This window comes from Bombina bombina, chromosome 1 (assembly GCF_027579735.1).
Source record: "Bombina bombina isolate aBomBom1 chromosome 1, aBomBom1.pri, whole genome shotgun sequence".
NCBI classification, from domain to species: domain Eukaryota; kingdom Metazoa; phylum Chordata; class Amphibia; order Anura; family Bombinatoridae; genus Bombina; species Bombina bombina.
In genome coordinates this window covers 1,553,475,450-1,553,502,564 of record NC_069499.1, presented here as the reverse complement: position 1 = coordinate 1,553,502,564, position 27,115 = coordinate 1,553,475,450, and the positions used below count along the sequence as shown (strand labels likewise).

The following is a 27,115-nucleotide window of genomic DNA, read 5'->3' as shown; positions in this document are numbered from 1 at the left end:
CTGAAAAGGATACAGATAATTTATAGGGATGTGCAGGGGAATTTTTTTTGTTTCTGATGAAATTTTAGTAACGAATATTTGAGGTAATTAATTTCCCCGAATATTCATTCCCTGCGCTATACGTTTTTTTTAAAACGAAATGAAAATCAAATTAGTTTTCGTTAATATGAATGTAAATGTTTTGAAATTACAGGTGAAAAGCTACAGACCCTAATGCGATTTGGAGAGCGCTCTAACCCAATCCTCTTCTTACCTGGCCCGGCTGCGCTAGCAGGAGGATTAGCAGTTAGTGCAGGTCTTGGGTGTTGAGCGCACTAAGCCTTCTGTTAGCGTGACAAGGGCTCTGGCAAGAAGAGGGATCAGGTTAGTGCGCTCTCCAGTATAAAACTTTCTAAAGGAAACAAATATATACAGGTAGCCCTCAGTTTATGCCGGGGTTAGGTTCCAGAAGGAATAGTTGTAAATTGAAACCGTTGTAAATTGAAACCCAGTTTATAATGTAAGTCAATGGGAAGTGAGGGAGATAAGGATCCAGGCCCCTCTCAAAATTGTCATAAGTAACACCCAATACATTATTTTTAAAGCTTTCAAATGAAGACTTTAAATGCTAAACAGCATCATAAACCAAATAAAATAATCATAAAACACAGAATATATAATTAAACTAAGTTAAATGAACAAAAACATTTGCTAAACGGCATTATAAACCTAATAAAATAATCACACAACACAGACTTTACTTGCATTTTTCTGCAAACAGTTCTTTCTATGCATTCCAATCTTGACTGATTTATAGACAGGAAGATTCTGTTCCTTTGAAATCTGCTTGATACCTCAGGTCTGGTTAAAACTGATTCATTTCAGCTTGCTTGGCTTTGCTGCAACACAAGCTGACAGCTCCACCTACTGGCTATTTTAATAAATGCACTGCTTCTCAATGCTTTTCAATAGCAGTCACATGACTGGAAAAAAGGTTGTTATTCTGAAACGGACGAATTTCCTCAGTATTTTTAATTTTCTTTCAATTTCGTTGGTGCATTCATTCGGATATTAAAACGAATATCCGATTTTCAGTACTAATGTACATTTGTCCGAAAACTAATTATCATGTTTAATAATTTAGATAAAAATAACTTGTTACCTGGAAAAACTATGAAGCTACTTCACTAAAGTTTGAATGATGTTTCCGACTCTAAGGCTACATCAAATAATGCATTTGTGATTGGCTGATGGCTGTCACATGATACAGGGGAGGGGAAATAGACATAGCTTTGTCAGAAAAAAAATCTACCAATTTAAAGTTAATTTTTTTGTTATGTATTTGTTGATTACGCAAATCTACTGTATTTACTGATCTTTTAACTATTTATGTTTGACCCCTTTGCAGTAAAGACAGTTAAAGACAAGAGGGTTCTTGCCCTTGTTTTCAGCAGATAATGATTTCTAAAAGTCAGCTGTTCACAATCCTTCTGTCATTAAAGGGATATGAACCCCAAAATGTTTGCTTCATTCTCTTGATAGCATTTGTTGAAAAGCATATCTAAATTGACCTAAGTAGCTGCTAATTGGTGGCTGCACATAGATGCCTCGTCTGATTGGCTCACCTATGTGCTCTGTGATTTCTTCAACAAAGGATACCTAAAGAATGAAGCAAATTAGAAAATAGAAGTAATTGGAACGTTGATTAAAATTGTATCCTCTGAATCATGAAAGAAAAATGTGGTGTTTTATGTCCCTTTAACCCCTTAATGACCACAGCACTTTTCCATTTTCTGTCCGTTTGGGACCAAGGCTATTTTTACATTTTTGCGGTGTTTGTGTTTAGCTGTAATTTCCCTCTTACTCATTTACTGTACCCACACATATTATATACCGTTTTTCTCGCCATTAAATTAACTTTCTAAAAATATCATTATTTTCATCATATCTTATAATTTACTATAAAAAATTTTATAAAATATGAGGAAAAAATGGAAAAAAACACACTTTTTTTAACTTTGACCCCCAAAATCTGTTACACATCTACAACCACCAAAAAGAAAACATGCTAAATAGTTTCTAAATTTTGTCCTGAGTTTAGAAATACCTAATATTTACATGTTCTTTGCTTTTTTTGAAAGCTATAGGGCCATAAATACAAGTAGCATTTTGCTATTTCCAAACTACTTTTTTTCAAAATTAGCGCTAGTTACATTGGAACACTAATATCTTTCAGGAATCCCTGAATATCAATGGACATGTATATATTTTTTTTTAGAAGACATCCCAAAGTATTGATCTAGGCCAATTTTGGTATATTTCATGCCACCATTTCACCGCCAAATGCGATCAAATACAAAAAATCGTTCACTTTTTCACAAATTTTTTCACAAACTTTCGGTTTCTCACTGAAATTATTTACAAACAGCTTGTGCAATTATGGCACAAATGGTTGTAAATGCTTCTCTGGGATCCCCTTTGTTCAGAAATAGCAGACATATATGGCTTTGGCATTGCTTTTTGGTAATTAGTAGGCCGCTAAATGCCGCTGCGCACCACACGTGTATTATGCCCAGCAGTGCAGGGGTTAATTAGGGAGCTTGTAGGGAGCTTGTATGGTTAATGTTAGCTTTAGTGTAGTGTAGTAGACAACCCAAAGTATTGATCTAGGCCCATTTTGGTATATTTCATGCCACCATTTCACCGCCAAATGCGATCAAATAAAAAAAAAACGTTAAATTTTTCACAATTTTAGGTTTCTCACTGAAATCATTTACAAACAGCTTGTGCAATTATGGCACAAATGGTTGTAAATGCTTCTCTGGGATCCCCTTTGTTCAGAAATAACAGATATATATGACTTTGGCGTTGCTTTCTGGTAATTAGAAGGCCGCAAAATGCTGCTGCGCATCACACGTGTATTATGGCTAGCAGTGAAGGGGTTAATTAGGAAGTTTGTAGGGAGCTTGCAGGGTTAATTTTAGCTTTAGTGTAGAGATCAGCCTCCCACCTGACACATCAGACCCCCTGATCCCTCCCAAACAGCTCCCTTCCCTCCCCCACCCCACAATTGTCCCCGCCATCTTAAGTACTGGCAGAAAGTCTGCCAGTACTAAAATAAAAGCTTTTTGGGGGTTTAGGTTTTTTTAAAAAATAAAAAAATAATTCTTCTGCTGTGTAGGACCCCCCTTAGCCTCCAACCTCCCTGATCCCCCCCAAAACAGCTCTGTAACCCTTCCATATCTGCCTTATTGGGGGCCATCTTGGGTACTGGCAGCTGTCTGCCAGTACCCAGCTTGCACAAAAAAGGGCTTTTTTTTTTCTTTCTTAGTGTTATTTTTCTTTCTTATGTATTTTTTTTCTGTAGTGTAGCTTCCCCAAACACCCCCCCACCACCACAAACCCCCACCATCTCATTGATCGTATTTTTTTTTATATACATTTTTTGAACTGATTGCCTTTTTCTGTAGTGTAGCGGTTCCCACCCGCTCCCTCCCCGTGCACGCGCCCGCCCCCGCCCTCCCGTGCACGCGCGCGCGTCCGTGCGCGCCCCTGGGCATCCCCGCCCACGATCCCGCCCCCCTCCACATCTCCAGGGCCATCGATGGCCGCCACCCGCCTCCCGGTACTGCTCCCACCCACCAACGAAGGAAGCCACCGATCTCCGGTGCAGAGAGGGCCACAGAGTGGCTCTCTCTGCATCGGATGGCTTCAAAAGGTTATTGCAGGATGCCTCCATATCGAGGCATCACTGCAATAACCGGAAAGCAGCTGGAAGCGAGCAGGATCGCTTCCAGCTGCTTTCCACACCGAGGACGTGCAGGGTACGTCCTCAGGCATTAACTGCCTTTTTTTTGAGGACGTACCCTGCACGTCCTCGGTCATTAAGGGGTTAATACCTCAGATTTTTACCTCCAGAAAATTATACAAAATTGTTATCTTCATTGTTAATTTGAATTAACTTTTCAATTTACTTTTGTTATCAAATTTGCTTCATTCTCTTGGTATCCTTTGCTGAAGAAGCAGCAATGCATTACTGGGAGCTAGCTGAGCACATCTAGTCAGCCAAGCACAAGAAGCATATATGTGCAGCCAACAATCAGCAGCTAGCTCACAGTAGTACATTACTGCTCCTGAGGCTACCTAGGTATTCTTCTAAAAAAAAGGATGCCAAGAAAATAAAGCAAATCAGATAATAGAAGTAAATTGGAAAGTTGTTTAAAATTGCAGGTTCTTTCTTAATCATGAAAGAAAAATGTTGATTTTACTGTCCCTTTAATTGATTGAGCAGATAGGATTTGTATCTGTTTAGTGATGTTGCTTTATAACATCATCCAATATAGGATTCCTCTTTAATAATTTGATCAGTGTTGTCCTTGGTCCTGTAAGCTGTGGATCCGCTGAGTGAAAAATGGCCCATAAATGTGTTGTTAAAGGGACGGTCTACACCTTAGTCATCTTAAAGTCTTACCTTAGATTAAGCTACAAATAACCTCCTGCACCCTTTCTATATTATGCAGCAGCAACAGTAAAAAAGTTATTTTAAAATGAATAGTGTTTCTGGTCACTGAAATGGCTGCCAAGCTCCGCCCACTGATGACATCACAATCTGGGCTGCATCTAGGCACTCTGCTGAATAGCACTGACAGTCTGTTGAATCCAACTAGTGAGTCTTTTGTGATTGGATGCCATATGCAGCCCAGATCGTGATGTCATCAGTGGGTGGAGCTTGGCAGCCATTTCAAACTGGCCAAAAACACTATTCATTTTAAAATAACTTTGTTACTGTTACTGCTGCATGATATAAAAAAGTGGTGCAGGAGATTATTTGCAGCTTAATCTGAAGTTAGACTTTAAGACGACTAAGGTACAGACTGGTATTGATAATTTATTTTGTGATCAGCCAAGCTGGACTGACGTATTAAGAATAAGGCAATTTTTCACCAAACCGATAATAAAAAAAACTGCTGACGATAAACAAGAAAAGTGGCTGATTATGATCGTGTTGACATAGAAAAGGTTTTGTCTGCAGACAATAAAGGGACATGAAGCCCAAAAACATTCTCTCATGGTTTAGACAGAACTTTCTAAATTACTACTATTATCAAATTGTTTTGTTCTCTTGGTGTCCTTTGTTGGAAAGCATACCTAAGAAGCCTCAGGAGCAGCAAAGCACTGCTGGGAGCTAGTTGCTGATTGGTGGCTGCACATACATGCCTCTTGTCATTGGCACAACCTGATGTGCTCAGCTAGCTCTCAGTAGTGCATTGTTGCTCTTTCACTTAAGGATACAGACAGAATGAAGCATTTTTTATAATAGCTGTAAATTGGAAAGTTGTTTAAAACTTTATGTGAAGCAGGAAGTAGAAAATGTCTCTTTTACATGCCAATAATAAGCAAACGATAGATAGAAGTTTTATATGGTAGCGAGTCACATCTAATTCTAATAGCATTTGTTTTCCCAATACATTAGGCAACGTGTGATAAACTGGTGTCAGGAACTGAGGCCGAGTTTGACCAGCTGAGCAGAATCCTGGAGGAATGTCGCTTGCTAACTAAACAGGCGATAAAGCAGGAGGAGGTGACATCTTTAGGGCGGGTGGAGGAAAGCCTAGGACAGCTGAGGAGTTATCTGACAACGTTACAGCAATTCAGTCAAGAGGTGAAACAGCTACTCCAGAATCCGGATCATGCCATTTTCTTGCAGGTAGGAGACCGGAGGAGCAGGGGACTCGGAGAGTTACATGAATGACATTACAACAAATTCTCACAGTATGTTTAATTATACATCGTAAAACAAAACTATACAATGCACTTTCATCATTTATCCTGTCATTTTCCACTGCCCAAGAGAGGCTTGAAATCTTCATGTTGGGTCCAGAGCCCTGACCCTACAACATGCTACATAGTAATTGCGTAATCAATGCAAAAGCTCCTTTACATACCTTCCATATTATTGAGGGATTGTCACGGGTTGGGAGGTCTTCCTGCTGTTTCCAGGCTTGCCACCTTTACAGCATTTTACTGATATGGTTCAGGTCCAAGTAGATAATAAAGAATACATATAGAATATAGAAATAAGTAGATAATAAATATAGAAATAAAGGTATTTTTTAGGTGTATAGGAATCTAATTATAAACAAATGTTCCTTAGCAACTTTAGTGGTTCAGTTATGTTGCATAATAATGTATGCAAATGCATGCTAATTAGCATATCTGATATTATGCTTGTACAAGACAGGTGGCAACTTTAGCTGTCACTCTTACAGCTTCCTCTATTAGAACAAATGTTCTGGCTTCCAGGAACTGCTCAAACCACACCCATGACACGGCTGTAGCCCCACACCTCCTGACATGATCCCGCCTACAAACACTACTCAGCTAACACCTACATCATGTCCCTTTCATTGAAAGCCCCAAGAAAATATATTGAGTATTTATTTACTTCTGACCCTAATTAGCCACAGCAGAGGAGATATGATAACCCTAATCAAGAAGTGTATTAAGAAGTATGTCCATTGACTGCAAAGAATGCAAAACGTGTTTTCAGTTGTTAAAGGGACAGTCTAGTCAAAATTAAACTGTCATGATTCAGATAGAGCATGCAATTTTAAGCAACTTTCTAATTTACTCCTATTATCAATTTTTATTCGTTCTCTTGATATCTTTATTTGATTGTAAGCTTAGGAGCCGGCCCATTTTTGGTTCAGCACCTGGGTAGCGCTTGCTGATTGGTGGCTTCATTTAGACACTTATCAGAAAGTGCTACCCAGCTGCTAAACCAGAAATGGGCTGGTGTTCTAGGAAAACGGCGAACTTGTGAAAACAGCGAATCACGTCACTGTTCTGTGACGTGGCATCAGCTGTTTCATAAATTTTGACCGTAATGCGCATGCATGCTAGCGTCATTAGATACCTGGCCACATACGTCAGTCACTGCTACAATTTTGAGAGCTGGAAAATTCCTGGACTCTTTGAAAAGTGCATGCATGGGATTTTGAACTCTGTCAATACCGCCGTAAACGTCACTGCTACAATTTCGAGACCTGTGTAATTCCTGGACCCTTTGTAAAGTGTATGCGCAGGAATTTGAACTCTGTCTCAAGCTGTTGTTTGATCAAAGCCTCTAAAGGTGTCGGGACCGTTATACCCAATTACACAAAAATGTTTTCTGAGAATAAAAATTAAAAGGGAGCTCCTGACCACTTGTTACAGTAAAACAATCGTGTATGACCAATGAAAAAAAATTTGAACAATAAAAACAGTTAGTTTTTTAAACAGAAGTGTTTCTGTTTAATTACACTGTAAAGGGTATGTGTATAATTATATGGCAAGCAAAGCAGGGTGCGGTGTGGTATTGAGACAGAGTTCAAATTCCCGTGTATTCGCTGTACAAAGGGTCCAGGAATTACACAGATCTCGAAATTGTAGCAGTGACGTGTGCAGCGGTATTGGCAGAGTTCAAAATCTCACGCATGCGCTTTTCAAAGGGTCCAGGAATTTCACGGCTCTCAAAATTGTAGCAGTGACGTATGCGGCCAGGTATGTAATGACGCTACCACGCATGCGCATTATGGCCAAAATTTGTGAAACGGCTGATGCAGCATCACAGAAAGTGACGTGGTTTTATGTTTTCACAAGTTCGCAGTTTTCCCAGAACACCGCCTCATATGCTTACATTATTGCTTTTTCAAATAAAGATAGCAAGAGAATGAAGAAAATTGATAATAGGAGTAAATTAGAAAGTTGCTTAAAATTGCATGCTCTATCTGAATTATGAAAGTTTAATTTTGACTAGACTATTCCTTTAGGTACTCAGAATCAAAACTGGGAATCCAGCTGAAACAGACATATACAAAAGCCCTTTGACACCTCTTAAGGTTACAGTTCTGTTCTATTTAATTAACTCCCTTGTTCAGTGTGTAAGGGAAATATTTATTTATATTGTGCTTTGTGATATTAACCTATTATAATCTGAATTCATCCTGATATCCGTTAAACAATTTGAATACCTTTTGTATGTAGGCATTATGGGTATACTGGGCATTTTTGATCAATGATTATATTAACACTTTTTTTCAATATTTGCAATTATTGATTTAAAAATAATTATTTTCCAGTTTGGTGAGATACACTTCTGAAATTTAAGAACACTACAAGTTTCTATTAGAAGGAAGTGGCTGCATATTTTCTTGTCTTCTAAAACAGGATTTGTTTATTTTTATAGTTTTTATTGAGGTGTTCAAACAAACATTACAGTTATATAGACAGGCAGCAATATTCAGTACATCGGTTTTTACAGACTTGCTAAACGACAAGATTATATGTCAAAGGGTACAAATGGTTCAAAGTACAATATTTAAAGACATAGTAAAACAGAAAAAAAAAATATTGGTAATTTAGAGTGTAAAGTTGTATATACAAAAGAACTTTAGCACACAATACACACCTCAGATTTTCCATAAATTATTTGAATATATATATCAGCTATGGATTATTACATAGACTATAGCGTTAAAGGGACAGTCTAGGCCAAAATAAACTTTTATGATTCAGATAGAGCATGTAATTTTAAACAAATTTCCAATTTACTTTTATCACCAATTTTGCTTTGTTCTCTTGGTATTTTTAGTTGAAAGCTTAACCTAGGAGGTTCATATGCTAATTTCTTAGACCTTGAAGGCCACCTCTTTTCAGAATGCATTTTAACAGTTTTTCACCACTAGAGGGTGTTAGTTCACGTATTTCATATAGATAACACTGTGCTCGTGCACGTGAAGTTATCTGGGAGCAGGCACTGATTGGCTAAACTGCAAGTCTGTCAAAAGAACTGAAACAAAGGGGCAGTTTGCAGAGGCTTAGATACAAGATAATCACAGAGGTTAAAAGTATATTATTATAACTGTGTTAGTTATGCAAAACTAGGAAATGGGTAATAAAGGGATTATCTATCTTTTAAAACAATAAAAATTCTGGTGTAGACTGTCCCTTTAAAGTAAAAGTAACTTACCTTAATGACTATAGAGGCCACTTTTAGGCCTTGTTATTCACAAAGAAATAATATGAGGGAATATGAAACATTTTTTATAACAAAACAATTTTTTTTCTTGTCTATTAGCTGCACAGATTTTTCATATATTATTGATTAAGGCCACTCTTGGCCCTAAACCATCTGATTAACTATAAATAGGAGGTTTTTACGACTATGTGGATGAAAATATTATCTTTATCCTATAAAACAATTAGCAGGATGAAGTTGCAAGATTATATAAAGGGTCTTATATGTGATAAAGATGACACATATTTGTCACATATTATGTCTCAGCAATGCAGTTGTAAAATATCATAGTATGCTATAACACACGTATATATCAAACATCCATCTCTATTGACTTTAAGGATTAGAATATGATGAATGGAGCTTATACCTACCATGCAATTACTCTGTGTTCAATATATCATCATGTGAAGACTTCCAGGCATTTAGAATCTATAAAGGTTGTCATCAAGCATAGGTGGGACTTAAACTAATATGAATAGCCATTACTAAATGCATACAACTACATTCCAACCTGATGTGGATATCCCACAGTTAAAGAAGATAAGCAACATAATAGGGATGTGAGCATGGTGCATTTTTGACTATATAGCTGTCATGTCAACAGTATAAACTGTGCTTATAATTTATATAGTACAGTAGATCAGGGTTCTTCAAACTTTTTCCTCCAAGACCCAGTGCCATGATACCACATACCTTTGCGACCCTATTTTTGTGCTTAAAAATTTCTTAAGTAATATACAAGATAGCTGCAATTTTTGGTAAAGTGATTAAATATGTGTACTTTATTCCTGATTGTAGTCAAACTTTTACAGTGTTGTAACACACACACACACACACTCATACCACACACACACACACTCTCATACAAAACACACACTACACACACACTCATACAACACACACACTCTCATACAACACACACACTACACACACTATCATATAACACACAAACACCACACAGTCTCATACAACACACACTCTATCATAGAAAACACACACCACACACACACTCTCCTACAACATATACACACAAGTCGCGACCCAGTAAACATGGTATTTTCGACCCAGTAATGAGTCCTGACCTGTAGTTTGATGAACCCTGCAATAGATTATAAGATAACCAGCCAGAAATACTGACACTAATCCAAATAAAAATAAGAACACGCCAACTATCAGATACAGGGCTAATCTTTATATAACTAGGCTAAAGAGAAAAATTCATTACAATAGACTTACCTTACTGACCAAACATCAGCCTTTATGTGCACAAATAGCCCATATTGAATAAGTGATTAAACAAAAACAATGAAATCTACAGTAAGGAAGAGAGCTGTCTAGTGAACTAGTACAGGGAGGTATTCACAATATTGCTGACTAATAGTAATAACACACAACAAAAATGTTAGTACATAGCAACATTATTTCTAATAAAGCTCTATAAAGGCCACTAACGAGTAAAATCTTAAGATCTACAGAAGTAGCAATTCTGCTATACAGAGGAATATTATTTAAGACAATACTTTATCTATACCAGCTCTCTCTATATGGTAGTGTGAGGTAACATAGTATGGAAGAGTCTACCGTAGTTCCCATAAAGGAATTCCTCATGAACTCTAGGTAGGTCTCAGATCTATATATCCCCATAAATTAGAGTTAGTCTAGGAGAAAATATGGGTATTGGTGCTCTCACCACAATCTATCCTACATTGGTCCTACTGTGTCCACATCCTCTCGCTCCTCAGAGAGAGCTGGACAACATTGCTGCCCCCAGGGAATCCAAAAGTATGAAGGCTGCTGCTTCGATGGTATTGGACAGTTCAAAGAATAGAACAGTATAGGAGTAATGGCACCATGACATAGGAACACACATTGTATGTGATAAACAGTTATTTACTATTTGGGATGTCATATAGGAGCTTATTGATCATTAAAGGTTTTTAGAGAGTTCTTGAAAAAGCTATGGAAATTTCTGGAGACAGATTTTATAGACCTGTTAGATAAACAGATTAACTTGTTTAGAATATATGCATAGACCTCTAAAATAGCCAGACCTCAATTAAATTCTTAAGGCAAATTCCCTTAGAGCAAATCTATTCATTGAACACCCGCTCCTCAACCCCATTTGATATAGATTCATATATATATATATATATATATATATATATAACATCCTCCAATTGGTTATTTGTTACTATATCCAATATTATAATAGTCCTACATTTATTTCTCACTTATTGCCACTTGTCAAGGGCCCAAGAGTGGCCCTATATGTTTATTATTTGATATTGGCCCCTAATGATTCCCCTTACTAGTATATATTATTTATTTATTTATTAATAATATTTTTTATTATTTTCCAGAGCATAGTTTACAGAAAACATAGATCAATGTACAACTGGTATGACATGTGGAGAATAAACACAGAAGTGTATCTGGGCGAGGCAAGGAAAGATAAGAGTGGGCACGGAGGGTGCTTGTTACGCATGATGCAATGGTATCAGTATGTCTATACATTTGTGATGACAACAATCAGTTCTTCAGGTCGTAGTATGTGGAAAGTAGTCAGTGGCTGGGCATTGTATTGGTCTCCATCAACTCGTCTAAGCCCTTTACCTCTCTAGATGTTCTATACAATTGTAACATTATTAATAGATAGTTTCAAAATGCTCTTTAAAGTTGGTAAAGGAAGAGGGAGGGTATAGGGAGGTGGGGAAGTAACTTGGAGAGGAAAGGTAGTAAAGGGGAAGTTATCGCAGATAAGGATACTTAAGGCAAGTATTGAAACAAGCTGGCAAGGTCAAGTGTGTTGGTTTCGGTCAAAAAGATCTCCTGTAAACAACCATGTCCTATGTGGCTGAGGTAGTGAGTGAGGTAGCCTGCGGATGATGGTTTGTGTTTGGGGTTCTGGATGTGAGATAGAAAGATTCCCAATGGAACTTAATATCGTTAAAAAATGTGAATTTATTTCTTTTATAGTAACCACATTCTTCAAGAGATATTGGTTCATCTGTTTTCTTGAGCCACATATTTAGCGTTGGTATTTGTTGTGACTTCCAATGTAGGGCTATTAATAATTTTGCACTGTTAATACACATTCTCAGCAATTTTGCTCTAATTTTCATTTTATTGGTGGGTTTTCATTTAGTAGCACAATTGAGGGGGTTAATTTGAAGTTTTGCCCAGAAAGTGTTTGAAGAGAGCTTTCAACACTTTGCCAGAAAGTGGTTAGTTTGCTGCATTGCCACCACATATGGGTCATATTTCCTAGTGCATTGCAACCTCAACAACAAAATGCTGAGGAGGTTGGGTATATTTTCCTGAGCCTGATCAGAGTCAGGTACCAAGGTAGAAGAACCTTGAAATTAAGCTCAAGGATTTTAGGGGAGGTGGAGGATTTATCGTAATTTTTTTTTGCCATTGTTTAGTGTCCAAATCAGTATCTAGCTCTCTGTGCCATTGGTTAGCGTAGGAAGGGAGGGGTATGGATTGGGCGTTGTGTAACAGAGATTTCGCTATTGAGAGGAAGTCCCTAGTTATCATGCCTGAAAGGCATATTTGTTCAAGGGGGGTTGGGGGTCTGAGTAAGTCTTTCTTATGTGGGGATGTATGGATGAAATTATGGAGTTGTGAGTATTTAAGCCAGGTTGAAATAGAGCCAAATAAGATGTGTTTTCAGTTTGCCTTGGTCCAGTAGCTTAGCAATGGGTTCTGAGTCTAGGAGTTTGTGTTCTTTTTTATGTGTCTCATACCCTCCCATAAATTATATGTTAGGGAAGACCGGTGTGAGTGGGGAGAACAAAAGTGAGAGCGCTGGGTTTGTTTTGAGCAGATAGTCCCATGTGTTAAAAATGTGTCTGTACAGTGGGGAAGAAGTACATAGAGGCGTGCGCTTGTGTTTGGGAAGCAAGCAGAGAGATCCTGGTGAGGGGGATCTGAGTAGGTGGGAATCGAGCGCTGTCCATGCTTTGGAGCTTTCTCTTCAGTGCCAGTCTAGTATTTTCTGTATTATTGTTGCATGGTAGTATAAGTGGATGTTCGGTACACTCAGGCCTCCATTGCGCAGCGTTCTATACATTATGTTTTTGTTGATGCGGGGTCAGGTCTTACCCCATAGAAAAGTGTTTATCGATTTTTGAATCAGTTAGAGAAAAGATTTAGGTATTCCTATGGGCATGGCTTGCAAAGTGTATAGGATTTTAGGGAGTATTGTCATTTTAACTGACAGTATCCTTCCCCACCAGGATAAGGGCTTATCTCTCCACATGGTAAAGGAGTGTTGTATTGATTTGTGTAGGGGGGTGTAATTTAGGGGAAATAGTCGCTGGTTATCTGGAGACACCACCCCCAAGTATTTTAGGTGTGAAGTTTGGAGTTTAAGTGGACATATGTGCTGTTAATTTGCGAAGTCTGTTGGATTCATGGATACATTCAGTATTTCTGATTTACTGTAGTTAATGAGGAAGTGGGAAAAATTATTAAATCTATCAAATTCCGATATTAAAGCTGGGAGGGAGAGGGTAGGAGAGGAAAGGGTGAGCAGGACATCATCCGAGAACATAGCAAGTTTATGTGATTGTGTGCCTACTTTAAGCCCAATTATATTAGGATTATTTCTTATGTAGTTTGCTAGGACTTCCATAGTGAGTATAAAAAGGAGAGGGGAAAGAGGGCAACCTTGTCGGGTACTGTTGTTAATAGGGAAGCCCTGTGAGAGAACACAATTAGTGCATATTTTGACTGTGGGGCTAGAATATAAATGGGATATTCATTGTATCGTGGTGTCACCAAAGCCGAAATGTTTAAGGGTGCTATGAAGAAATTTCCAATTTAGCCTGTCGAAGGCTTTCTCCGTGTCAGTGGAGACCAGGATAGCAGGAATTTTTTTTTGCGTTTTCGCGTATTCCATGAGATGCAACACACGGACTGTATTGTCCCTAGCCTCTCTGAGTGGGACAAAGCCTGCTTGGTCTACATGGATAAGGGTGGGTAATATTTTATTTATACGCTGTGCGAGAATCTTGGCATAGATTTTAATATCTTCCTTCAACAGAGAGATTGGGCGATAGCTACCTGGGTCTGTGGGGGATTTCCCGGGTTTGGGGATAACTGATATATGTGCTTCTAATAGGTTTGGTGAGAAACTGTCACTGTCATCTAGGGAATTAAATAATTTTGTGAGGTGTGGGACTAGAATGTGTTGAAAACGTTTGTAATATAGTGCTGTCAGTCTATTGGGTCCCGGGCTTTTATTTAGGAGGGTATTTTTTATTGCCGCAGCGACTTCTTGTGTAGTAATAGGTTCATCTAGTTGTTTGGCTATTTCATCTGGTAGTGTTTGAATACCCAAATCTAGTATATATTGGTCTATACATGCAGGGTTTGCGTCAGTGAGGGGTATGTTGTATAGGTTATTGTAAAAGCTTCTAAACGTGTTGGCAATGGTCCTACTTTCATATATATGACTTGTGGGGTCAGATGGAGAGGTTAATTTGCGAATATAATTATTGTTTGTTCGGGTCTTAAGAGCGCTGGCAAGGAGAGAACCCGATTTGTTACCTTCTGCAAAGTATAATTTCCTAAGGCGTAATGCTTTCCTGTGCGCCTCTTTATTTAGTAGATCTTTTAGTTCCTTTCTAATTTTGAATAGGTGGGTGTAGCAATGTTGGTCTGTGGGGGATTGCATATGTGTGGTTTCTGACTTGTGTAGTTGTTGGAGTAGGTTGTTATAATGGTTGTTGTAATTTTTAATGAGAATGGACTTTTGTTTTATGAATTATTCCCTTATTACAGCTTTATGTGCTTCCCAAATTAAGCTATTAGTTAAAGATGTTGTTGTGTTATGTTGGAAATAATCGTTGAGTGTGCGTGAGAGTTTCTCTACTATAGGAGGCTGATGCAATAGATTTTCGTCCATTCGCCAACAAGGGTCTGTGAGAGGCTTATCCATCCAGGTTAAAGATAAAGAGACCATAGAATGGTTTGACCAGGGGGTTGGGAGGATTTCTGACGAATGAGTCAGTGGGAGGCTATTTTGGTCGATGTAAATGTAGTCTAGCCTAGAATAATATTTACTGGGGTTTGAGTAGAATGTAAAAGCTTTCTGTGAGGTGTGGTGTAGTCTCCAGACATCAATAAGTGTTGCTTCACGTAGGGGGTTCAGGACAGTCCCTAAGGAGCTTCTAGGTTGGGTTCCTCTTTTATTAGAGCAATCTAGGGGTGGTCTTCTGCAAAGATTACATTTCCCTTGGCTATTCCCAGCATTTCTCTAATAGCTCTTTTGATAAAGCAGGCTTGGCCTGTATTAGGTGCATAGACGTTTACAAGGGTTAATGGGCGATTGTAGAGGATCCCTATCAGGATTATGTATCTCCCCTCGTTGTCAGAGAGTTTGTGTGTGACTTGGAATGGCGTATTGCGGTGAAGGAGGATACCCACTCCGTTGCGTTTGGCGTTTTTTGAGTGGAAATAACCTATTGGACAGTGTTTGGAAGTGAATTTAGGTTCTGAGGTTTTGAGGAAATGGGTCTCCGTGCAAAAAAATACTATACCCTTTATTCTTATAAAACCAATTTAAAGCTATGGATCTCTTTGTCGGGGAGTTCAGTCCTTTGACATTTTGGGTTATGATTGTTATATCAGGAGTGGTCATGGTGGGTAACGGGGTAGTGAGCTAGTAGATCTGAAGGGTTGTATGTAGGAGGTTTGCACAGAGAGCTAGATTCTATCGCCTAGATTACGAGTTTTTGTCGGTAAGGCTGTGCGGGGCTAACAAGCCTTTTTTTCTTACCGCTCACTTAAGCCAACGCTGGTATTATGAGTTTTCTGCAAGCCGGCGTTAGCCTCAGAAAAATGTTGCTTACGGTAGCAGTAAGCTGGCAAAACGTGCTTGTGCACGATTTCCCCATAGGAAACAATGGGGCTAAGCTGGCTGAAAATAAACCTAACACCTGCAAAAAAGCAGCGTTCAGCTCCTAACGCAGCCCCATTGTTTCCTATGGGGAAATAAAAGTTATGTCTGCACCTAACACCCTAACATGAACCCCGAGTCTAAACACCCCTAATCTTACACTTATTAACCGCTAATCTGCCACCCCCGCTATCGCTGACACCTACATTATATTATTAACCCCTAATCTGCTGCTCCGGACACCACCGCCACCTACACTATAATTATGAACCCCTAATCTACTGCCCCCAACATCGCCGACACCTACATTATATTTATTAACCCCTAATCTGCCCCCCTAACGTCGCCGCAACTATATTAAATTTATTAACTCCTAATCTTCCGACCCCAACGTCGCCGCTACTATATTAAATTTATTAACCCCTAAACCTAAGTCTAACCCTAAGTCTTACCCCCCCTAACTTAAATGTAATTTAAATTAAACAAAATAAATTTAACATAATTAAATAAATTAATCTTATTTAAAACTAAATACTTACCGATAAAATAAACCCTTAGCTAGCTACAATATAACTAATAGTTACATTAGGTACAATAACTATTTAATAACTACCTAGCTAAAATAAGTACAAAATTACCTGTAAAATAAACCCTAAGCTAAGTTACAATTACACCTAACACTACACTATAATTAAACTAATTACCTAAACTACCTACAATTAATTACAATTAAATTAAATAAACTATATTACGAAACAAAACCCCACTAAATTACAGAAAGAAAAAAAAAGTACAAGAATTTTAAACTAATTACACCTAATCTAATCCCCCCTAATAAAATAAAAAAGACCCCCAAAATAATACAATTCCCTACCCTATACCAAATTACAAATAGCCCTTAAAAGGGCCTTTTGCGGGGCATTGCCCCAAAGTAATCAGCTCTTTCACCTGTAAAAAAAATACAATACCCCCCAACATTAAAACCCACCACCCACACACCCAACCCTACTCTAAAACCCACCTAATCCCCCCTTAAAAAAAACTAACACTACCTCCTTGAAGATCACCCTACCTTGAGCTGTCTTCACCCAGCCGGGCACAAGTGGTCCTCCAGAGGGTCTTCATCCTATCCGGCCAGAAGAGGACATCCAGACCAGCAGAAGGCTTCACCCAGGCGGCTTCTTCTATCTTCATCCTTCCGGAGCGGAGCGGGTCCATCTTCAAGACATCCAACGCAGAGCATCCTCTTCATCCGACGGCCGACGACTGAATGACTGGTCCTTTAAATGACGTCATCCAAGATGGCGTCCCTTGAGTTCCGATTGGCTGATAGAATCCTATCAGCCAATCGGAATTAAGGTAAGAAAAATCCTATTGGCTGATGCAATCAGCCAATAGGATTGAAGTTCAATCCGATTAGCAAAAGGCCCTTTTAAGGGCTATTTGTAATTTAGTATAGGGTAGGGAATTTTATTATTTTGGGGGGCTTTTTTATTTTATTAGGGGGATTAGATTAGGTGTAATTAGTTTAAAATTCTTGTACTTTTTTTTCTGTAATTTAGTGTTTGTTTTTTTCCGTAATTTAGTTTTTTTTCATTTAATTGTAATTAATTGTAGGTAGTTTAGGTAATTAGTTTAATTATAGTGTAGTGTTAGGTGTAATTGTAACTTATGTTAGGGTTTATTTTACAGGTAATTTTGTACTTATTTTAGCTAGGTAGTTATTAAATAGTTAATAACTATTCTACCTAGTTAAAATAAATACAAACTTGCTTGTAAAATAAAAATAAACCCTAAGCTAGCTACAATGTAACTATTAGTTATATTGTAGCTAGCTTAGGGTTTATTTTATAGTTAAGTATTTAAAAACTATTGTACCTAGTTAAAATAAATACAAAGTTGCCTGTAAAATAAATATAAATCCTAAACTAGCTACAATGTAACTATTAGTTATATTGTAGCTAGCTTAGGGTTTATTTTATCGGTAAGTTTTTAGTTTTAAATAGGATTCATTTATTTAATTATGTTAAATTTATTTTGTTTAATTTAAATTATATTTAAGTTAGGGGGGGTTAGACTTAGGGTTAGACTTAGGTTTAGGGGTTAATAAATTTAATATAGTAGCGGCGACGTTGGGGTCGGAAGATTATGGGTTAATAAATGTAGGTAGGTGTCGGCGATGTTAGGGACGGCAGATTAGTGGTTAATAAAAGTTAACTAGTGTTTGCGAGGTGGGAGTGCGGCGGTTTAGGGGTTAATATATATATTAAAGTGGCGGCGATGTCCTGTCGGCAGATTAGGGGTTAAACATTTTAGTTAAGTGTTTCCGATGTGGGGGGGGGGGGCCTCAGTTTAGGGGTTAATAGGTAGTTTATGGGTGTTAGTGTACTTTTAGAACTTTAGTTAAGAGTTTTATGTTCCGGCGTTAGCCCATAAAACTCTTAACTACTGACTTTTAAATGCGGTAGGAGTCTGGACAGGAGAGGGTCTACCGGTCACTTTTTCAGGCGATCGTAATACCGGCGTTAGGAAAATCCCATTAAAAAGATAGGATACGCAATTGACGTAAGGGGATTTTCGGTAAGCTAATATCGCGGAAAAAAATTGAGCGGTAGACCCTTTCCTGCCTGACTCGTAATACCAGCAGGCGTTAAAAAGCAGCGTTGGGACCACTCAACGCTGCTTTTTAAGGCTAAGGCAAGACTCGTAATCTCGCCGTTTGTGTATTGCATTTAGTGTTATAGGCTTACTAGCACGTTTCAACCCACAGGCCAAAAGAGGTAGATACAGAGAGAAGTAGTTGAGTGGTGGCAGAAAAGGATGGTTTATATTTGTGAGTAAACAGGGGAAAAACAAGTAAATAGAACATTCTAACCAAAATACAACAATATTGCAAACAAACAACAAACATAAGGAAGAATACTTGATAGTGGGGGCTATTTATAATTTCTACGTTCTGCAATTTCTTAATTAGAAAAATTGAGGTTCCTTGAACAATGTACTACTAGCGTTTTATTTCTGCACTCTTAAATACCCGTCACTGTTCGGGTACAACATCAGGGAATAAATGTTTAATTTGTAACTGCAATTTCTATGGTAATTGGAGACAAGCACTGTTTCATTGAACCAACTGCTTGTACCGTTTTGTTTATGTTGTTTGTAATTCTGTGCATTAACCTCAATAAAAAATTATTACAAATACAAAGTATAGAACAGGATCAGTGAGCCCGTCCGGTAATGCCTCTATCCTGAGTCTCATAGCTTGTGGTATTGCCAGTGTCCCAATCTGATCTGAAAAGTCGATCTGATCAGGTAGCTCCTCAGACAGGCTCTGATACGCCAAGAAAGTGTCTTCTGTATAGGAGCCTAGTCTGTCAACCTGTTCCAGAAGGTTGACTGCATCCTCCCGGGCAGGGACAGAGAGCTCACTGGTAATATTTATAAACGGATCTGGCAGCGAACAGGATCTTCCATTATATGGGCCTGCCCAAGTTTTAGTGCCTTGAGCCACAGCAGCTCAGTAGTATCTGTCCAACGAAATCTTAGGAACGAATCTCTCCATATTTGTGGTCTCCACAAGAGATTGGAGATGGCCCAGTCTAGTAATAATTTTGAGCTCATGTTCTTTCAGAAGGTCTTGCAGAACTACATAAACTTTCTTCATTACTTATAGTTCAAATAAGTATGAAAAATGCAGAGCACTCTTGGCATTGCTATACGGCAGAGACCCGAACGAGCTCTGCCGGGGGTTGGTGGAAGGCTGCAGCCTTAAAGTAGCTGCGGAATATCAGTGCTTATAGGAAATCATGTTATGTTATGCTTGTTTGATACAGAATCCTTAGTGGTTTTGAGATCTACTAATTTCAGAATCGTATTTCATCTTAAACTGTCAGATTTATGCAGATAAATATTTAAACCTCAGCAGCACACAATATTGCCACCTGTCATGGCTGCTGCCCGGAAGTTCTCCCCTAAAACAGGATTTTAACTGTTCTCACACTGTAAACTGTGAACAATTGTATCACAATATTGTAGCTGCACAAAATGTTGTGCAAACGGAATAGCACCTTTTGTAAACTGCTTTCAAAAGAAATCACGCCTTCGTAACTGGATTTTCAAGTAAGATTGCGTCTGTCGTGAATGTGTTTTGCCTTTGTGGTCATGAAGGCGTGATTCCGTTTGAAATCTGGGTCACAAAGGCGTGATCAAAACCCGTTTATGAAGACGCCTGTGCTGAAAGTGATAATCATGACAATGTGAGGGTGAGTTAGAAAGAAACATTTACAGTAAGTTACAGCCAAAAACTCGTTATTGTGATTGTGTCAAAATGGAAAGTGTCCCTTTTGTGTCAAAAAGCCGCTGAAAACAAATCGGCCAATAGATTGTGATCGACCCTAATATGAGTTTTAAACGATTTTAAAGCACTTTATATACCGATCTGTTTAACAAAGCATTAAATATCTTTTGCTTTTGTGTAAAAATCGTGCTTGTTCCACAGTCCTTATAGAGGCCAGAAAGCATAATCGGTAACCTAGACTTTCATACTGCTGCAAATTGCTTAAACCAGCTGTATGATTTGCAGCATCTGCATGTTTCAATATTTGTTTCTTTGGCCTCAGAGGCATCATGGGACAGGCACAATTTTTTTTTACAGAAAATGGTGTTTAATGTCCCTTTAAACTTTTTTTTAATTATGATTGAGGAGGTGTTTAAATGTAAATATTCAGGTAAAGCATACACTGACAAACCGAGCACAATAATTACAATCACACTAATGTTCTCAACTCAGTGCAAATACTTATAAAAGAAATAGCACATATTATATACAGTAACATGTTGTGCATAACACCTTAACATGAACAAGTTTACCAATGATAACAGCATGGTGCATACGATAGGAGCACTTGCTATACTGGGTCAAGCTGTTGGTTTAATGGCAGAAAGACTAGAACCTGAACCAGCACCTCACATTTTATACTATACATGTTCTATGTAAACATCTCTAATATCTAACTCACATTCTGAAAACTAAATATCCCCTTCTAAACAATAAAGGTCTCTCATGGACCCATGAAGTCAAAAACTATAAATAATGGGGACTTTCAAGGAACATATATGTCTGCTATTTCTAAACAAAGGGGATCCCAGAGAAGCATTTACAACCATTTGTGCCATTATTGCACAAGCTGTTTGTAAATAATTTCAGTGAGAAACCTAAAATTGTGAAAAAGTGAAGGATTTTTTTTTTTATCGCATTTGGCGGTCAAATGTTGGCATGAAATATACCAAAATGGGCCTAGATCAATACTTTGGGTTATCTACTAAAAAAAATATATCCTGTACATGTGAAGGGTTATTCAGGGATTCCTGACAGATATCAGTGTTACAATGTAACTATGCTGATTCCCTTTAGTGAAGTGTTGCTGTCTCAATGTTATTGTTATTAGTTATGTGAGTTCCGTGGTGAATTTCTATTTGCTTTGTTTAAATTGCTAATAATATCGATTTCTATTATTATTATAGATTTTAATTGATAATATACTCCTTATATAAATAACTCCTTATATAAATAAAAAGCCTTTAGGTAGGTAAATATAAAAACAATTTATTCTCACAATATGTAAAAATGTATACACTTTATGTACTATTGACACCGGTGTCTTAGTTGCTAAAAAATACTATAAAATAGACAAACATAAAATACACAAACATAAAATACAATTTCAAGTTAAAATGATATAATTTCAAGTTTAAAATGATACTAATACGTTGAGTGTTAGTGTTACACTTTACTTATTTCCACAGTAAGGCCTAATTTCAAGGTTATGTTGCAATATTATTGACATTCATATATTTTAGCAATGAACTGCTATTAGTCTTTTAAAACGTTATGACCTTACAGTTTGGCCGGGTATACGTGATAATACACTATATTCTAATAGTGCTGGTTGTGCTGTTTTAACAGTGCTCTAAAGTACCTTGAAGTGTATCCGTCTGTTGACACTGTATCCGTTGGGGAATATTGCGGTTAAATATATGCCGCTGCTTGATTCCCTTTAGTGTATCCGTCTAATGACACGTTTAGATAATAACGAAAAGATAATTTAACCAGAATCAAGTCTTGTTGAATGTTAACATCCTCAAATTCACAAACTAACCAAAATTGAAAATTGGAAGAACATCATACTGGCAGTTTAACAGTTAACCGAAACAGGTATAAATAGCAGGCCAATCCACTCATCAGGTATCTTGAGAAAGGCTTTGAAGCCGAAACGCGTTGATACCCGAGCACCCTCACACGGATTTGCAGGACTACAGGACACAAGAAAAGCGCTTCCATCTAAACATCTAAGAACACAGCCAGATCGGTCACTGACCGACAGTAAACGGAAGCAGACGAATAAACATCTGAAGCGATAAAGACCTCACACCCGACGGACAAAATATCAGGAACCACCATCCTTGAAAAGCTAGATCGGTCACTGACCGACAACACTTCAAGCGGTCACGGGAAACCGCAGGAAACATTCACGTCAGTGTGAATCACCACAAAGAATAACATCATCCACATTTTTTATTGCAGGGTGAACCTAACTGCAACAAAGTCACCGCAGCGGCATATATTTAACCGCCAGAGAGATCTAACATCACAACTCATCCAGCAAACCCAGTCACCTAAGAAAATCAAACAGCGGCATTTATTTAACCGCAGTATTCTCAAACGGAAAACGTGTCATTAGACGGATACACTAAAGGGAATCAAGCAGCGGCATATATTTAACCGCAATATTCCCCAACGGATACAGTGTCAACAGACGGATACACTTCAAGGTACTTTAGAGCACTGTTAAAACAGCACAACCAGCACTATTAGAATATAGTGTATTATCACGTATACCCGGCCAAACTGTAAGGTCATAACGTTTTAAAAGACTAATAGCAGTTCATTGCTAAAATATATGAATGTCAATAATATTGCAACATAACCTTGAAATTAGGCCTTACTGTGGAAATAAGTAAAGTGTAACACTAACACTCAACGTATTAGTATCATTTTAAACTTGAAATTATATCATTTTAACTTGAAATTGTATTTTATGTTTGTGTATTTTATGTTTGTCTATTTTATAGTATTTTTTAGCAACTAAGACACCGGTGTCAATAGTACATAAAGTGTATACATTTTTACATATTGTGAGAATAAATTGTTTTTATATTTACCTACCTAAAGGCTTTTTATTTATATAAGGAGTTATTTATATAAGGAGTATATTATCAATTAAAATCTATAATAATAATAGAAATCGATATTATTAGCAATTTAAACAAAGCAAATAGAAATTCACCACGGAACTCACATAACTAATAACAATAACATTGAGACAGCAACACTTCACTAAAGGGAATCAGCATTGATTTGCGCCACCTACCATCACCTCAGCTAATTTCTATAAAACATTGGGATAAAGTTTTATAAGGTGTGCATCAATTCCCCCTCCTTACTTTCAGTCCAACCACTATCCCAAACACACATACAATGTAACTATGGCTAATCTAAAAAAGAAAATGGTTTGGAAATAGCAAAGTGCTACTTGTATTTATTGCTCTATAACTTGCAAAAAAAGCAAAGAACATGTAAACATTGGGTATTTCTAAACTCAGAACAAAATTTAGAAACTATTTAGCATAGGTGTTTTTTGGTGGTTGTAGATTTGCCCACTCTTCTTTGCAAAAACACTCTAAATCTGTCAGATTGTGAGGGCATCTCCTGTGCACAACCCTCTTCAGATCACACCACAGATTTTGAATTGGATTCAGGTCTGGGCTCTGGCTGGGCCATGCCACAACTTTAATCTCCTTCTGGTGAAGCCATTCCTTTGTTGATTTGGATGTATGCTTTGGGTCGTTGTCATGCTGAAAGATGAATTTCCTCTTCATGTTCAGCTTTCTAGCAGAAGCCTGAAGGTTTTGTGCCAATATTGTCTGGCATTTGGAACTGTTCATTATTCCCTCTACCTTGACTAAGGCCCCAGTTCCAGCTGAAGAAAAACAGCCCCAAAGCATGATGCTGACACCACCATGCTTCACTGTGGGTATGGTGTTCTTTTGGTGATATGCAGTGTTGTTTTTGCGCCAAACATATCTTTTGGAATTATGGCCAAAAAGTCCAACTTTGGTTTCATCAGACCAGAACACCTTTTGCAACATGCTTTTGGGAAACTTCAAATGTGTTTTTGCAAAATGTAAAAAGGGGTCTTCTAGTTTCAAGATTTGAGATTCCCATTCATCAAGGGACTCCATATTGTACTTCAGGCGGTATTGCACAAGGTCAAGTGTAACATAGTAACATATGGCCAGATTACGAGTTTTGCGGTAAGAGGGGTGCGTTGCTAACTTGCACGTTATTGTCACCGCTCACTTACCTACAGCGCTGGTATTACAGGTTTTTATAAACCGGCGTTAAAAGGCAAGAAGTGAGCGTAGAGCAAAATTGAGCTCCATACCGCACTCCAATACCAGAGCTGCTTAAGTCAGTGGTGAGCTGGTTGTACGTGCTCGTGCACGATTTCCCCATAGACATCAATGGGGAGAGCCGGCTGAAAAAAAAGCCTAACACCTGCAATAAAGCTCCGAAACGCAGTCCCATTGATTCCTATGGGGAAACAAAATTTATGTTTACACCTAACATGAACCCCCGAGTCTAAACACCCCTAATCTTACACTTATTAACCCCTAATCTGCCGCCCCGACATCGCCGCCACCTACATTATATTTATTAACCCCTAATCTGCCGCTCCGGACATCGTCGCCACTATAATAAACATATTAACCCCTAAACCGCCCGATTGGAACAGCCAATAGAATGCGAGCTCAATCCTATTGGCTGATTACAAAAATCCTATTGGCTAAATTACAAAAACAAACAAACACTTAATTACACAAAATAAAAAACAAACTACAAGATATTTAAACTAATTACACCTAATCTAATAGCCCTATCAAAATAAAAAGAGCCCCCCCCCCCCAAAATAAAAAAAACCTAGTCTAAACTAAACTACCAATAGCCCTTAAAAGGGCATTTTGCGGGGCATTGCCCCAAAGAAATCAGCTCTTTAACCTGTAAAAAAAAAATACAAACAACCCCCCAACAGTAAAACCCACCACCCACACAACCAACCCCCCAAATAAAACCCTAACTAAAAAAAACTAAGCTCCCCATTGCCCTGAAAAGGGCATTTGGATGGATATTGCCCTTAAAAGGGCATTTAGCTCTATTGCAGCCTAGAGCCCTAACCTAAAAATAAAACCCACCCAATAAACCCTTAAAAAAAACTAACACTAACCCCTGAAGATCCACTTACAGTTTTGAAGAGCCGACATCCATCCTCAACGAAGCCGGGAGAAGTCCTCAGCGAAGCGGAAAGAAATCCTCAACGAAGCCGGGAGAAGTCTTCATCCAAGCCAGGAGAAGTGGTCCTCCAGACAGGCAGAAGTCTTCATCCAGATGGCATCTTCTATCTTCTTCCATCTGGCGCGGAGCGGTTGCATCTTCAAGACATCTGCGTGGAGCATCCTCTTCTTCCGATGACTACCCGACGAATGAAGGTTCCTTTAAGTGATGTCATCCAAGATGGCGTCCCTTAGATTCAAAGTTCAATGCTATTGGCTGATTGCATCAACCAATAGGATTTTTTCAACCTTAATTCCGATTGGCTAATAGAATTCTATCAGCCAATCGGAATTAAGGTTGAAAAAATCCTATTGGTTGATGCAATCAGCCAATAGGATTGAACTTCAATCCTATTGGCTGATCCAATCAGCCAATAGGATTGAGCTTGCATTCTATTGGCTGTTCCAATCAGCCAATAGAATGCAAGCTCAATCCTATTGGCTGAATCTAAGGGACGCCATCTTGGATGACGTTACTTAAAGGAACCTTCATTCATCGGGTAGTCGTTGGAAGAAGAGGATGCTCCGCGCCGGATGTCTTGAAGATGGAGCCGCTCCGCGCCGGATGAAGATAGAAGATGCCGTCTGGATGAAGACTTCTGCCCACTTGGATGAAGACTTCTGCCTGTCTGGAGGACCACTTCTCCCGGCTTGGATGAAGACTTCTTCCGGCTTCGTTGAGGACTTCTTGTCGCTTTGCTGAGGACTTCTCCCGGCTTCGTTGAGGATGGATGTTGGCTCTTCAAAACTGTAAGTGGTTCTTTAGGGGTTAGTGTTAGGTTTTTTAAGGGTTTATTGGGTGGGTTTTATTTTTAGGTTAGGGCTTTGGGCTGCAATAGAGCTAAATGCCCTTTTAAGGTCAATGCCCATCCAAATGCCCTTTTCAGGGCAATGGGGAGCTTAGGTTTTTTTTTAGTTAGGGTTTTATTTGTGTGGGTGGTGGGTTTTACTGTTGGGGGGTTGTTTTTATTTTTTTTTACAGGTAAAAGAGCTGATTTCTTTGGGGCAATGCCCCGCAAAAGGCCCTTTTAAGGGCTATTGGTAGTTTAGTTTAGGCTAGGGTTTTTATTTTTATTTTGGGGGGGCTTTTTTATTTTGATAGGGCTATTAGATTAGGTGTAATTAGTTTAAATATCTTGTAATTTGTTTTTTATTTTGTGTAATTTAGTGTTGTTTTTTTGTAATTTAGGTAATTGTATTTAATTTAGTTAATTGTATTTAATTTAGGTAATTTATTTAATTGTAGTGTAAGGTTAGGTGTTAGTGTAAGACAGGTTAGGTTTTATTTTATAGGTAAATTTGCATTTATTTTAGCTAGGTAGTTATTATATAGTTAATAACTATTTAATAACTATTCTACCTAGTTAAAATAAATACAAACTTGCCTGTAAAATAAAAATAAACCCTAAGATAGATACAATGTAACTATTAGTTATACTGTGGCTAGCTTAGGGTTTATTTTACAGGTAAGTATTTAGTTTTAAATAGGAATTATTTAGTTATTAATAGTAATTTTTATTTAGATTTATTTTAATTATATTTAAGTTAGGGGGTGTTAGGGTTAGACTTATGTTTAGGGGTTAATAAATATAGTATAGTGGCGGCGACGTTGGGGGCGGCAGATTAGGGGTTAATAAATGTAGGTAGGTGGGGGCGATGTTAGGGACAGCAGATTAGGGGTTAATAATATTTAACTAGTGTTTGCTAGGCGGTTTAGG

General features: G+C 38.1%; 1 protein-coding gene across 1 annotated transcript in view; it reads left to right on the top strand.

Annotated features, from left to right (window-relative positions):
• Positions 1-27,115, top strand: part of TRIM65 (tripartite motif containing 65) — a 61,491-nt gene that overhangs the window by 6,434 nt on the left and 27,942 nt on the right. Inside the window, exon 3 of the mRNA XM_053709157.1 lies at positions 5,453-5,686. Within this exon, the coding sequence (XP_053565132.1) occupies positions 5,453-5,686 (234 nt within the window). The remainder of the gene's footprint in view (positions 1-5,452; positions 5,687-27,115) is intronic.